At 41.8% G+C, this 15,533-nt stretch overlaps 2 protein-coding genes across 2 annotated transcripts in view; one reads left to right on the top strand and one right to left on the bottom strand.

The window, feature by feature from the left end:
• The first annotated feature begins 4,146 nt into the window (after window positions 1-4,146).
• B3GNT9 (UDP-GlcNAc:betaGal beta-1,3-N-acetylglucosaminyltransferase 9) lies at window positions 4,147-5,451 on the top strand. The gene has a single exon (XM_010010995.1). The coding sequence runs from the start codon at window positions 4,204-4,206 to the stop codon at window positions 5,449-5,451; it is 1,248 nt and encodes a 415-aa protein (XP_010009297.1). The 5' UTR covers window positions 4,147-4,203.
• Window positions 5,452-12,847: 7,396 nt separating this feature from the next.
• The window catches only part of LOC104402984 (chromosome unknown open reading frame, human C16orf70), a gene marked incomplete at its 5' end in the record, with an annotated part of 22,005 nt that continues 19,319 nt past the window's right edge, over window positions 12,848-15,533 (bottom strand). Inside the window, 2 exons of the mRNA XM_010010996.1 lie at window positions 12,848-14,874; window positions 15,304-15,376. Coding sequence (XP_010009298.1) covers window positions 14,785-14,874; window positions 15,304-15,376 — 163 coding nt within the window. The remainder of the gene's footprint in view (window positions 14,875-15,303; window positions 15,377-15,533) is intronic.

The following is a 15,533-nucleotide window of genomic DNA, read 5'->3' as shown; positions in this document are numbered from 1 at the left end:
ACTGAGGCGCACATGAGCAGAAGTGCCAAGTGATGGAGATATGATGGCTGCTGCAAAAGAATGACATTTCCAGGATGAGCTCAAGGCTTCACGTCATTCAGCTGGGAATGAAAAAGTTTTTATTTTAGAAATCATCATTTAACTGCTTTTATTGCAGCACTCCTTGGCCATATTTCAGAGTTCTCCTCTCAAATAAATGAAAACCAGGCATAGGTCTGGGCCTTCTGCCCATGCGTGCACCAGTACAGGTCAGGTTCTCTGCCTGGATGCTCACCAGGGGGCTGTGTCCAGCTCTGGCCACTTCCAGCTTAGAGCATTTTGTGCCTCTCAGGCCCTGCAGACTGTGGCCCCCTTGGTCCTTCCAGCACGTTCCCCCTGTAGGGGCTCCCCACATTGCCACCTAATGGATACGTGACCTCTCAGCCTCTTCCTACAGCTACCTCAGCCCTCTAATGCTGTAGGTGCTTGCAGTCCAACAAAGAACATTCCCAACCTTCCCTAGGACATGCCTTGTCCCACTGCTGGGGCAAACTGCACCCATTCCAAGCCAGACTCAACATCCCCCCTGCAGCCAGCACAAAGAGGGACAACTGCCTGCTTTTCCAAGCTTGGAGGACATGGGAGGCAGCCCTGGCAGCTGAGCCCTGCAATTCCCTAAGGCACCAAGTGATGCAGCAGCTTTACATCCCCAGCCACAAGCTGGATGGAGATCCCCAGAGTGGTGTATGAAGCAGTGAGATGCTGTGCTGAGAAACACTCTGCTGTGCTCACATCTCTTTTGTTTGGCACCCAATATTCTCTGCTCACTTTGACAGCTCTATTTTTTTCCCCTAGTGTCAAGGTGGATGAATGTTTTGGCTTTAGAACATACCTCAGTGCCTGCCAGAATCATCAATCCCTCTGAATTCAAGAACAGGACAGCTTTTCCTACATTGACATCCATGAGTAGAGCTCTCCCATGTGTAATAATCAAGGGTATTTCCTTAAAAAGAAGGAAATATCTAACAAAGACTGGAAAACCCATATAACTCAATCAAGGAATCACTTCTAGGGCTGTCAACTTTGTTTGGAAAGGAGATGTCTATATTCAGCACTGAACTATTTTATTTCAGCATGGAAACTGCTATTTCAGATTCTTTTCTTTCAATAAATGAAAACACAGAATAAAATCCAGGCTATCAGCCCAGGCAGGCTTCTAACAATTCAGGGTTTTTCTTGGCTTTTCCACGAGCACTTATTGCCAGACTCTGAGATGCTGGCAGGATAAATCTGTAAGCCCTGGAAATGAGGAGTTTCATGACACACACATTTTATTCCAAACCCTCGCTGATAAAATTAAACACAGGAAAGAGCCAGGATTTTCATCCAGCTCCTTAATTACCATCTGGAGCCTGGCAGCTGAAACAAGATAAAACTTCTGCACAGAAAAGGAAAAAAAAAAAAGCTATTACAGTGAGGAAAGAGATGAGACTTTACAAAGAGTTTGAGATGAGACAAACAAACATCCCAGTGTTACCGGATCCATCCTGACACGGGCTGCGCATCTCCTGCTCACTTTGGGAGACTACATAGACATAGCTACATACAGAGCTTATCCCATCACGTCAGCAGGAGCAAAAATGCCTCAACTTTAATTTCTTTTGAGATGGGCTCCATGTTTTAGGTTTCTCAATAACACCCAGCAGAAATTCTTCCTTGTGATGGGCAGAAATGGGACAGACTCTTTCTCCTGAGCAGATCCAGATCAGTGGCACGTCCTGGGGACCACAAGTAGTGGGACCATCCCTTCATATCCCTGGAGCTTCTGGAAAATTTTTGAAGGTGACATGAGAGAAAGCCTGCTGGGAACCACGTTGTGACAGCTAAAGGATGGTTTAGCACAGAACTAAAGCCCAGCGGGTTGCTGCAGAGCACCGCAATCAGGACTTGCGAGGGTAATTTGCACACGACAAACATAGAATGCAAATTAACATCCTATATGTGCTAGAAAGGACTGTTTCATGAGGCTGAAAATAGTTATGAGCCAAGTCATGTGGCAGAAAGAACATAAAGAGAAAGCAGCTTCTGATTATTACAAGCATTTTAACAACAATTTATGAGAGCAGAGAAGGTGATGCAATCCTACTGTTAATATCAAAGCTATGCCAGTTAGAACACTTGCCTAGCCCAGGAGAGAGTGAAAGGTACAGTAAAAAAAAGCCAATAAATGGAGAAAAATGCAGCAATCTCTATTAGAGGACAGAAAATGGCAAGAAAAAAGGCCTGAGGAAGAAAGCATGGTCATAAGGACAAGGAAGATGAGATTTTAAATCCTCTGGGAATGCAAACAGCCTTACAGAAAAGCACACACAAGCCATTTGCTAAAATGAAGTTTTCAGAAACAGTGGAGACAAAGACAACGAGGTCAGTTAATATTTTGGAGCTGCACTTGGGAAAAAAGATAGTTTATACCATATGATGATGAAATAGTCTCCATTTCAACAGTAACTTGGAGAGGCAGTTAACCAGTAATGAAAAAGCAAAATAGTTTAAAATTTTGAGGTCCAAATAATGCCTACCTAAAAATTTTAAAGGGTCTGGCCAAGAAATCAACTGGTTTATTAGTTTTTCTTTCTCGCAAGTCTTGAAACATTACCTAGATCTCACAGGGTCTGGAGGTGATGCTGTGTCACTGTTTTAACACTTCACAATTACGGACTCGCTAGTCTAATTTAGAGCTTTGAAAGGATAACGTTATGGCTGATGCAGGTGATATAATCCCTGATAGGGAAAAAGAGGTTTGCTGAAAATTGATGCCTTTCAGGTCAGAATCACACTGAATAACAGTATTCTTACCAAGTACTTGGCTGCCCCATTGGGTATTTGAGTCAGGAAGGTGGCTACAGGACTCGACTGGAAGCTCAGCACCTCTGTATTTGCTCTGCAGGCTAACAATGCTGAAAACAAAGACCTACAGGAATAAATAGTGTAGGAAGCTGCAAGCCCTGGCTCCCCCCTGCTTTTCAGCCCTCAGTAAGGAGCACACCCTAACTGAAGGCAGACTGCCATACAACCCCGCAGCTTTCACTCAAGAAGTTTTTGGATATGATCTCAGCTGATTCCAGACAGACAGACACCTATAACACCTTCAGAAGTGGCTCCTACTCATATAGCACAGTTTTCCTGAACTACATACTGCTTTCTGCCTTCTTACCACTCTTCTATAATTTTTCGGTTTGTTGTGTTTGCAGTTGAAGAACGGATCAAATGAGGCAGAAGATCTCCAGGAAAATCGTAAGTGAGGAATCACATCTTGTATTTCAAAATGCAGCTTCTCCTATCACACGAGTTAAACATTCCTAACACCAGGGACTGCCTTGCTTCTGCATATTGGGATTTATTTGCCCATCTCTTGCTTACCTGTTAGGGTCATTTGGCAAAGGCAAAACACCCATGGCTCCTTCTAACCTTATTAATGGAAGTTATTTATAATGATTTAATATTTTATAAAGATCACTAGCAGCAAAAAGGCTCTGTATACATTTGAGAGCATGCCTAATGTATTCATTTTGAAGACACAAATCATAGCTGGGTTGTAAGAGCTGGCTCTGTGTGCAGGGAAATGCCAGTGACACGCTGCATCTGGAAAGTCTGCCCTTCAGCAGCCAGCTCTGCTCCTCCCTGTCTGACTCAAAAAGGGTAAAAGCAGTAAGAAACAGTTACCAAGTTAGGGAAAAAGGGGAGAGAAAAAGAAAAAAGAAAAGGAAACAACCCTAATGATTTCTGGAAGAATGGCATTGTTCATCATTTTCCACCTCATTTTTCCCAAAGCAGTGAAATCTCCAAAATGGTAGACCATTGGTGTGTGGCAGAGAGGGATGTGGGAGAAAGGGCTGATTTCACATTATGCTTGTGGAATACGGTTTGCAGGATGCTGGATGACTGCTTGGTGACTTAACTAACCAGGTCACAGAGCCAGAGCACTAAGATCAGCACTAGGTTGGCAACCTGTATGCCCTTTGGCAAGCTCTTTAACAAGTCTCAGTGCTCCATATAATGCACCTTACTGCTAGTTTTCAAATGGTGTTTCAGTTACATTTGCCTGCATGCCTCAAAGCTGCCAAATCCTCATTGCTGACACACTGTATGCTTCTTTACAGATGGACATTGGTACCAGACAGCTCAAACACAGCTTTTAACAGTCCCAGAAACACTGCAGAGACAATGAGAGTTCGTCTCAAAGGGGATGCTATCTGTACCCTCTTCCTGCTGGTAGCGCTTTGCTCTTTACTCTACTCCCAGCTAGAACATTTAGTCCCTGTAGGAAACAAGCAGCTGACACAGAAGAAGCCTTCAGTAACACCAAAAACATTCTCTGACTCCAGAGCGCCCTGGAGACCGATGCCACCAGAGGCAATGGAACCCAGGCTCCAAGTAACTCCTGTCCTTAGACAAAGAGAAGTGGCCAACAAAAGGGTCCAAACAACAACCCCATCCCCCTTGAGTGATTCTGCCTTCAACTTCAAGCGCTATCTCCTAAACAAGGATAACAGGAACTTCAATCTCCTCATTAACCAGCCCAAGAAATGCAGGAGAACACCTGGAGGTCCGTTTCTGCTCATTGCTATCAAATCAGTAGTTGAAGACTTCGACAGACGTGAGATTGTCCGGAAAACTTGGGGCAGGGAGGCTCTGGTGAATGGGAAGCAGATCCAGCGGGTGTTCCTCCTGGGAACGCCAAAGAATAGGACAGTGCTGGCCACATGGGAGACCCTGATTCACCAGGAGAGTCAGACATACCGGGACATTTTACTCTGGGACTTCATGGACACTTTCTTCAATCTGACCCTGAAGGAGATCCACTTCCTGAACTGGGCTGCTGAGTTCTGTCACAACGTGAAGTTTATTTTTAAAGGTGATGCCGATGTTTTTGTCAATGTCGAGAACATTGTTGACTTCCTCGAGAGACATGACCCCACTGAGGACCTCTTTGTTGGGGACATCATCTACAATGCCCGCCCTATCCGTGTCCGAAAGAGCAAATACTACATCCCAGAAACCATGTATGGGCTAAGCATCTATCCAGCCTACGCAGGGGGAGGAGGGTTTTTGCTGTCCAGCCACACCATGAGGAAGCTTTCTAGGGCTTGCAAAGAAGTGGAACTCTTCCCCATTGATGATGTCTTTTTGGGCATGTGCTTACAGAGAATCAACCTCAAACCCATCTTGCATGAAGGTTTCAAGACCTTTGGCATTGTCAAGCCCTCTGCTGCCCCACACCTACAGACATTTGACCCTTGTTTTTACAAAGATCTCATGGTAGTCCACAGCCTGAAAGTTGCAGAGATCTGGCTAATGTGGAACCTGCTCCACAGCCCACGTCTTTCCTGCACTCAGAAGAAGCAAGTGAAGAAGCCTTTCCAATGGAAAAAGAAAGCTCAAACAACAATGCAGACATCACCCCTCAGGTAATGCAGGCAGACTTTAGCAGGAACAGATAGCAGACCAGCTGAGAAACGGAGCCTAGAGTTACTGCAACCAGATGAACTAACTTTAGAAGTAGAGTAATATTAGCACATCTTATTTACAATGTTAAGAGAAGATGAGAAACTATTGCAGGAATAGGCAAAGATTCCATATTTGCACATACACACACCATGTAGGTCCTTCTCCATTAGTGAGTCCAAATAATAACAGCGTCTTTAATTTATTATTATTTATTAGAATTACAGTAGTGCTTAGTGGGCCAGTGTGTAAAAGCACATTGCAAAACACAGTCTTTGGAGGTTTTTCAGCATTGTTAGAAATGTGAGGAAGGAAAAAAGATAGATAGAGGATAGGAGTTGACACTAAGTTGCACAGAGTCCATTGTCAACTTGTTACCTTGACTTGGACTCATTGAGAAATAACTGAACTACACAGTAACTAGAATAAAGGAAATCAAGTCACCTCAGTGTGTGCTCAGATCAAATCGCTGCTGCCTGGTTGGCCTTCTGTTGGCCTCATAAGAAGAGAGCAACTATCAGCTATTGAAATGGGGTCCTGTACATTGCAGATAAAATGGACTATAAGAAAACAATCTGGATCCTGAGGCTGGCTTGGCTGGTTGAGCAAGGATAGGTAAGTAATAACTGGGAAGGGGCAGACTTCCAAAGAGCCTTTAAAGAAAGGACAATAAGAACTTTGAGTTGATCCCTCTGAGTCTTGATTTTTCATTATTCACATCAAGTCCTCAGTTCAAGTATCTGCTCCATGACACACTCAGGACTCAGGGGACCAGGTTTTGGCAATTCCATGAGCTCAGGCTCTCTACCCTACGCTGACTGACAGTGAAAACTCAAAGTAATACAACAGTATGTGATCTCCCTCACCATCTAATCCAGATCTTCAGAAGGTTGGCATCTGGAGAGATCCTATGGCCTGTGCTTGCGAAGGTAAAACCACACAGAGATGCTGCTTGTGTCATATTTGGGAGCTTCTTCAAACCAAAGGGAAATTTGTCAATGGACTGAGCTGGTTTTTATAAACATCGGTGCTCTTGCTTGGCATATAGTCAATTGCAAAGAGCAGCCAAGACTTTGCATATTGCTGTGGGTGTCACGTGAAGGGAGAAAGAAGGCTTCAGACAAAAGGGCTTCAGAATAAAAGCCTTTCTGAATTCATTGCAAGAAAGCAAAAAAACACAGCAACCTGGGCTTTCCAAGGTCAGTCTGTAACTTCATATTTTAAGCATTGGACAAGAACACTGGATTGCTTAGTTTTTTGAAGAATAGCCAATACTTTGAAGCATTTTTTTTTTTTTCCAGCCACAGTTTACCTTAAAGGAACATACTCATCTTGGATATCAAAGAGGAAGGAAATTCCTATAAATCAGGGTTAAAGAGTGATAAAATTCATGGAGCAAAGACCCTGAATTCACCTCTAATACTGTGTTTGTTGATTCCTTTGCAACTTCTTCCCCTGGACAAAATTCCGATCCATCTGAGATTCTCTGATGTCATCCCTCTTCAGGTGGGCACATACACCCAGCTTCAAATAAAATTACAATCAGTCATAAATGTCCAAGAAGTTGCCTTCCTTTGAACAGAGCCTGCAGTGCAGCTGCATTTCATATCTGGGCATCACCTTCCTTTCACCTAGCAGTAATCCTAGCTCAGTACTTGTATTACCCATGCACAGCACAGAGGAAAGCAAGCTGGTATTATCTATTGTTAGACTACTAAAAACAGTCTTACATATTATCTATCTTCATCATAAGAGTTTAAGCTTTATAATGTATTTCCAAGAAAAGCTCAGCTGTATAGAAGTCAAAACACCGTATGTTGATTTGAGATATTTTCAGGATACAATCCTGAAATACAAAATACTCCTTTAAGCTTTACAAGGAGCTCTGTAAGGTGCGGAAATAAGCCACAGCCTTGCTGGTGGGAGAAGGCCAGTGATGTCCCTGTCTGCTAACATGTGATAGTTATGTACTGATGAGCTTGTACAGAAATGTATTATCTGTGATTATTTTACAGTTTGGGAAATTATTTATACCATAATTAAAAGACAGCATGCAGACGTGCCTTTAGTTGTCAGAGTGAGTCTGTCAAGTACACCTGCACACATACTGTAAGACTAACACCATGGGTATTTTTCATGAAGACAGCAACATGAAAAATACATTGCTCATTATTTTGGATAAATTAGTAAGTTTTTCTTTATGCTAGACTTAATTTAATGGTAATGACAGAAAAATAAACACAGCTTACCTTATGATTTCCCTCAAGGATCTAGTCAGGTTCAACAGTCCTAAGGCATCCCTTTTAAGCTTGGAGATGCACAGAGATTGACTCCTCCCTCTATAATATCTTTAGATCTGCAATCTACCCACAACACAGCATTAATGAGTGCATTTTGTCCCAGATCAAAGTTGTTGTTCAACACTCACCTGCACCAGCACATACCCTGATAGCTGGCAGAAACAGAACTAGAGCCAACTGTTTACTCCATTGTCTTAGTCTATGGAATAGCTCGTTTCTTTTATCCAGTGAATATCAAAGCTACTATCTATTAATGAAAGATACATCTGCTTTTGTTCTCCAGCTCTGCTGCATGGCCTGTTTGACCTGGTTTTAAGTTTCCATTTGCTTCTGGGGTTGAGCTGGAAGTTCACAGACACCATACATGACCATAATGCACTGGGGAAATGCTGGAGGGCAGCACTGCAGCCCCTGCAGTTTACTCAATTCTGTTTACTGCTATAGCAGCCAAAAAGTCTTTGACTTCACCCAAGCTGGAGATTATTTCCTAGAAGTTAGGCTTCTTTTCAGGAAATCCTAAAGCCCTAAGTATGTATGAGAAGTAGCAGGAAGGACCCTCTACCAACCTTTCTGATGCATCTCAGAAAACCATCTGTTTCAGAATGACATTCTGAGCAGCTTTTACTAGCTGCCTCATTCAGTACACCAGTCAGGGTTTTGCTATAAAGCCTTGCTTGGCAATTTTTTTCATGACTAGCCCAAGATGAGAAAAGAAAACAAAAGTATCCTAAGTGGGTTCTACCAATAGCAAGGGAAGCAAGCAGACATAAACATCTGAAGCTAATAGAGCACACTAGGTTTTATGGAGTCCCAGTGATCCACACACAGTCACATTTTGTTCATACTGTACATGAGTAGCCAGATTTGGTCACTATAATGAGCAGAGCTGGCCTGAAGCTCACATTCAGCACCTCCAAATGCACCTCTGAACACACGAACTGGTAGCAAATGTTAAGATCCATCAGTCAGGCCACTGCTGACTAAGACATCATAAAAAAACAAAACTCAAAGATGTCTCTGAAGCAATTGAGTGTTAAAATGTTGTGCTTCCTGTCTGCAATTTAATTATTCATCTTCCTACAGCAGGTTCTTGGAAGCAAACCCCAGCTGCAAAATCAAACAGTACAAAATAAACAGCTCGGAGAATTCACACTGAATATTAGCACTGAGAACATCCCTGGAGAGTGCTGCAGGACCATGAGATGTGTGAGTGGGGGGAAGTCTACCCCAAAGCCCAGTCTGAAAAAATTTCAGCCTCTGTGTTGTACCTTTCGGCGAGAGTCAGGTCTCGACAGCGCTGAAAATTAGCCCACCACGTGTTCCTAACAATGCTACTAGCACCACTGATGTTTGTCAAAGCCAGTAAAACTCTCAAATCCAACTTTTCATGGTTTTCTAGGCTTGTGGTCAGCAAGAAAACCATACTGAGAAATGAGATGGAATTAAACTGAAGGATAAGTGCATCAAATGCCTCGAAGAGCAACAAGCAGCTCCCCCTCCAGTCCTGACCAGCCCAATGCTCACTCTGCAACTCATTCAAACCCCGTTTCTCACTGATCTTTCTTTCCTTCCATATCCCAGCCAATCCACTAACAATCCCAGTGCTGAAACCAGAGAAAAATAAAGTACTGCATGTCTGCAGTGACTGCCGTGTCGCCAGGGGGGCTGACTGAGGAGGGCAAAAGTAAAGGCATGATATCAAGGCAAACACTCTCTACAGCCACAGAAGCAAAAGAAAGGGGTGAAATTAGCTTAGCAATGTCCATACTTGTGGATGCAACAGAGCTCCCCAGAGACGACAAGGGTACACTCAGGATTTTAGGGCTTCACTTTGTCTAAGAGAGACAAGCAGAGGTGAAAAGGGAACACAGTGATTCAGGCTGTTTTGATTACTGAGTTGATTAGACTGCACATTGCGTAATCATGCAGGAGGGGTTTTTTTGTGACTGGTATTTAAACTAAACATTTCTCTGAAAGATACTGATACTGGAATGAAACTTAGGCACTAAATGGGACATGTAGCGTAGGTGTGAAACATTAAGGCAGTTAAAAACCAGCTTCTGAAATTGCAAAAAGCAGTACTTTAAAATGACCAAACTAGTAACATTTAAAGGGGAACTAATTATGGTATGAAAGAGAAAAGGTTATGTTAAATCACTACAGTCTAATCCAGAACAAAAATTACTGCTGTAATGGTACCTATAGTCCAGTAATGAGCTAGTCTGCAAACTCCAGCTTACCTTTCCTGCTGTCCCAAGCAGTTAGCCCTCCCAGACCATGAAAAGGAATGATTTTGCCTGCTGGAAAAATCATCACAAACATCCCCATAAACAAAACAAGAGCCTTGGATGTAAGGTTTGGCAGATTAAATATTTAAACAGTGACTTTATTAATTACATCTAAAATTCACAGAGAATATGGTATTTAAGTTCCACCTGAACCCTCCAAGTAACAGATAAACTCCCTGCAACAACAAATCCCTTCTTAGGTGGTGTTTTCACTCGATGACTGGTTATACCCTGTCCTTGAACAAAGCCCCCTGCTTCATTCACTCCTCATCTTATTCTAATGCTTAAGAGTCTCATCTTCAGTAAGCTCCATTTTTAATTTCACCTTAGTTTGCTTACCTTATCTCTGAAACATCCATACCTTACATGAAAAGAACCAAACAGAACTAATTTGTATTTTAACTCTTTAAACACACACAGTGATGGATTTATTTGGCTACACATGAGCATCAGGTTATGTCTGACTGGGTCAGCCAGAGAAGAGAGTGTTTTCTGTTGGGGTAATCAAGATAAAGGAGATACAATTAAGAACACCTTGGTTCTTGTCCAAATACTCTGAAGAAAGTAAATTGCTGTGGCTTGGACATCACATTTCTCTCTAAGATTTAGTCTCATATCCATTTGGAGCTGTCAAACAAAATCTAACTGAAATTCAGCTCAGCAGGGTTCTTAAGTGACTAAAAGTGACTCACAGGCTCTAACAACATGGAGAAAGTCACTGTGAAGTGGGCACCAACACCCTCAGTTTTCTCTTTGGAAAACACCAGCTGGCATCTAACCTCCAGCCAGCCTCTGGTACTGATGAATCACCATCTTGTTGCAACCGAGCCTTACGGAAGATTTTGTTTTAAACAGACCTGATGGGAGTTCTGGAATTTGAATGATCATGAGTTTATGAATCAGTTCTCACATACCACCTGATTATCATTTCAGAAAAAAAAATATGTTTAGAATTAGAAGTGTGATGGGTCCTGGCAACAGAAAATTAGGTTGACAGGAAGAACAGAGGGTTCTAGTGTTACACAGCACTGGTTTGTGTAGTACTGACTGTAAAATTCACAGGAGCCCAGGGACTGCTTGCAAGCCTACGGAATACAGGATGAAATGTCAGCTTCATCTCACAGAGGAGCATAACAATTTGTTTTATTCGGTGTATACAAATGATATACTGCAGAAAATGTGGTAACATTCAAGGTAAGCAGACACACACACACAAACTTTTAATTTCCACACAAAGGAAAAACGCACAGATCAAAATATGCCAACAGCCTTGTCCCAGTCCCTCCTTCCTGCCATACTGCCATCCTCACCTTCTTCCCCAGAGCTCCTCTATTCCCTATTCCTTCCGCTCTTTATTCTGGTGATTCCAAACTGCCATAAGCCCTCACCCACAAACCCTATGCTAGCAAGTCCATAAGGCTCCACACCACCTCCCCTAAGGCATCAGCACAGGAACAGCTTGGCTTCATCCAAATAGCAGCAAACAAATCAAAACATCTCAGAGAAGCAAGTTAGGAACAGCTGCAATCACAAAAGGAAGGGTTATGACACCAAGAAGAGCTGCTCCACATTATCTCCCCGAGCCCTTCTTCAGCTCTGCCTTTCCCAAAAGGCAAATGCTTTGTGCTCAGCCCAGCAGCAACAGCCAACATAGAAAGTTGCCTTTAATTTTTGTGTTACAGAGGAACTTTTCACGATGAAGGTACTGACCTAGTGAACTATCTGTACTGTTAAGAGAGCACATTTCATACCTATTTGGTTTTAATCGCTTTGCCTTGCCACGGCATTGTAAGTGAAGATGTGAGTCACTGCAGTTGTTAAATACCTTTGGATATCCTGCCCTAAGTCTCAAGGTGCACACTTCAGCAGCAGTCCTGACCTCATAACTTGTGAAGAATTTCAACTGAACATGCTTGAGAGCAGGAAAGTGATAGCATCTGTGCAGCCATTACTCAAGTCACCCCATCAAGAATTTCTCTCCTCCTGCAGCTAACCTGGAGCCTTTACTAGAAAAGGATTAATTAAAAATTGAAATTATTAGCAGGATTGCTGTCATATTTTAGTAACAAGCATAAGCACACACACCATCTCAATTCAGAGATCATCAAATACTCCCAGAGCACAGTAAGCCAAGCACTATGTGACGTCATTTTATACTCCAAAACAGAAGGATGCTAAAGGAGAGAGATAGCTGAGTGTTCCACCCTGCATTACACAGCCACTGCAGGAGAAACACGAATGGAAACAAGAATCCCAACCTGTATGCCCTGCGTTAACCTCTAAGCTACTTCAGGGTAAGCAGACTTCAGTGCTTTGCTGGTGAAGTACCTTAGGGCATAGGAAAGCACTGTAAGATTTCATGTTTGCTCCTTTTACTGCAGGCCTGTCTTTCATTCTCCTGTGAAACATTCGAAGTCTTGGAAGCTTGATCAATTTTCATGCTAACCCAAAGGCTGACATGAGTACAGCAATTGCATTTTTTGAACCAAATACAGAAGCCACAGTGTTATTTACCACTGTTTAAAGACTTTCCTTCTTCACTTCAGGGCACAAAATAGTAACACGCTCTCACGTATCTCCTAGGAAAGAGACTGCAAGTTATATTGGTTTTTACATTCTTTCTTTGGAGAACATATGGTATGCACTGTAAAGCAGAAAGACTAGTCGGGCACTTCAAATATGACATGGCAAAGACAGTAAAATAAAAAGAACAAACTGATAACAAAAAAAGCAAGACCATCCATGATTTTATTGCAAAAAAACCCAGCAACTGTATTTAACACAAAAAACAGTAACTGAGAGTCTCTTTTATTTTTCTTTCAGTGTACATGCTCATTATTATTCCATTTAATTTACAGAAGGGCTATGTAAAATGAAATTAAAATTAGAGAGTAAACAAAAGTGAGGTTGAGGCATAGAATTTTCTTAGCAAGCAATGATCACAGGAGACAGCACAGATTGAACAGGGATTCAACAGGAGTGACACCTAGGGATAAAGGTAAACAGTAACTTTTTCCTTATCCATTAGATTCTCCATGGGGCTTTTTTTGTTTGTTTTAGCAAAACAGTTTAGAGTGTCACAGTATACAGGAAGACTAAATGGCAAAGAACGTCTCACACGCACACACACGCACACCACATTTATCCCTGCTACTGGTCCAGGATCCAAAACTTCAGTTAACGTTCAATTTCTTACAGTTAACATTTGATTTCCTATCTCTCATTCATTGATATACTATACAGGATTACACTGTACATGGAGTTAAAATTACAAAAAAGTCGTATTTACAAAATCTGTACACATAGTAAAACTCACAAAATTGTCATCTATGTATCACAAGTTGCGACACCAAAATATTAAAAATGGGATAAAATTATACATTTCTCTTGTCCATTTTTAAAAAGGGTTCAATATTTCAAAGACAGACCATCTATTTCCCCTAAATAAGACTGGTAAGAGAACTAGAAACCTAAAGTATCCTCCTGGGATAAAATGTCATGAGCAGCATCTCTCAACTAGAAAGAAGCCTATTATCCTGTCTGCTGGGGTGGGGTGTGCAGTTAGCATGTATGTACAGAAATGGTGAAACTACAATAAGGATGTCTTTGGCTAAACCTTTGGCATAAATTAAAAGTCATAGAACAAAAGTTACAGAAAAGGTTTTCTTGGTGATGGCAGAGTTCCGGAATTTCCTTCTGAGATACCATTATATACAGCTGTTCTTTCTCTAACAAAACAGAGTAGGAATAAAGGATTTTGGAACAGGCAACACTATTCCTTCATTAAATTTTTCCCTAGTATGAAAAATTGTATCAAATTTTTTCACTAAAACATAATTCAATCATAGAAATAACCTCTTCCAGGATTTATTATTATTGTTTTTGAAACTGCATATGAAAAAAAAAATTAGTAAACCAGCCATGGCAGAAAAAAATTGTTTCAGCATATCAAGTACATATTAGTGCAGGAAGGTGGATAAATTCGATCCACCTTGTATAAATAAGCTTTATGCGCAGCGTACATTAAATAGCCATCACACCCCACTCACACCCAGTACACAGATGCTCCTCAGTGAAGATAAAACGTTTATCAAGTAATTAAAGTGTATGTAGTGCAAATGTTACAACCAAGTATTATGCACATGCTACTTGCTTGGTTTAAAGTTACACAAAGATGTGGTGCCTGAAACCATGGACATATATACATCCTTGTCACACTTGGTACAATGTCCTAAGCCACAGAAATACCGATGTGTTTATATCTATATATACACACACACGTTTTCTTAAAATGTGACCACCACATCAATACAGTAACACAAACAGACTAAAATCAATACCTGCTTCCAGATGCTCCAAGGCTCAGAAAGTTTGTGCTTCTAACTCTTGCAGTCATTGTGTGCCCCTCTTCCATTTCCCCCTTCTGTCAGCTGAGAAGGGGGGACAGTCTCTTCAGGTCTGTGCTGCACAGGATGACGGCAACGGAGAGGAATAAATGACGGCACAGGCACCTAAGCTGCTTTCCTCCATCAACAGTTCCATGCCCCATGATGAAGGGTTGAGAAAATTACCCCTCCACACCATTCCTAGGTGGAAAGGCTTATTGAAAAAAACTAAATCATAACGTGCTTTCCATATTATAAGTGGCAGCAAATCAAGGCACGCTGTACTAATTTCGTAGCATTGAGATTAGCTGACATTGCAGGGGATGCTCATTGGGGAAGGTCCGATGTTCTCAACTGGCTGCTGGGCCTTGTTGGGCCATACAGAGTAACAGAAGCTATGTGATTATTCTGCATCACCTGCAAAAGGACAGCAGGGAAAAAGGGAAATTAAAAGAACTGTACACCAAACAGGAACTCTAAAAAGTGAAAATGGTGAATATGGAACTGATCTGCCTGAAAAAGAAGAAATTCCAACAACAAAAGAAAGCAACAAGCTCTTGGCTAGTTCCTAAAAATGGTCTCTAGATTTTCATGACACATCTAAACACCAGCATGCTCCACCACTACTCACAGCAGAGCGCATGCATCTACTGCTAGTATGAGTTCCAGGTGACAAACTTGAAGTTCCAGCTTTAACATGCAAATATACAACCTCAGAGCTCTACAAAAATATAGCCACTCCACACCACTGGCTTTTATTGAAATGGGAAATAAGAAGCCAATCATAAGCACAGTGAACCCCTCATCTTCTCGTGCTCAAGCAAATATGAAAGTTTTTCTCCTAACCTCAAAGATCATTCGTTGCAGACCAAAGCAAAAGGTTGACCCAAATGGGTTAGTGTTGTTCGGAGATGACGACCTGAACAGAAAAGAGGGGGAGAAAAAAAATAAAGATGGATGTATGAGGATTGGGAACTCTTCAGGGACGAATAACCGCTCAGTCATACAAGGTAAATTACAGCATCTTTATCATGGCTTTTATCAAAAGAAAATCAATCCACATTATGCAACACCAC

The sequence above is a fragment of the Nestor notabilis genome, unplaced genomic scaffold, assembly GCF_000696875.1.
Source record: "Nestor notabilis isolate BGI_N333 unplaced genomic scaffold, ASM69687v1 scaffold31903, whole genome shotgun sequence".
Classification (NCBI taxonomy): Eukaryota; Metazoa; Chordata; class Aves; order Psittaciformes; family Psittacidae; genus Nestor; species Nestor notabilis.
This window is presented reverse-complemented; position numbering and strand designations above follow the sequence as displayed.

Bases quoted from the DNA above. Each gene is read 5' to 3' on its own strand.
- B3GNT9 (XM_010010995.1), top strand. From the start codon at position 4,204: ATGAGAGTTCGTCTCAAAGGGGATGCTATCTGTACCCTCTTCCTGCTG.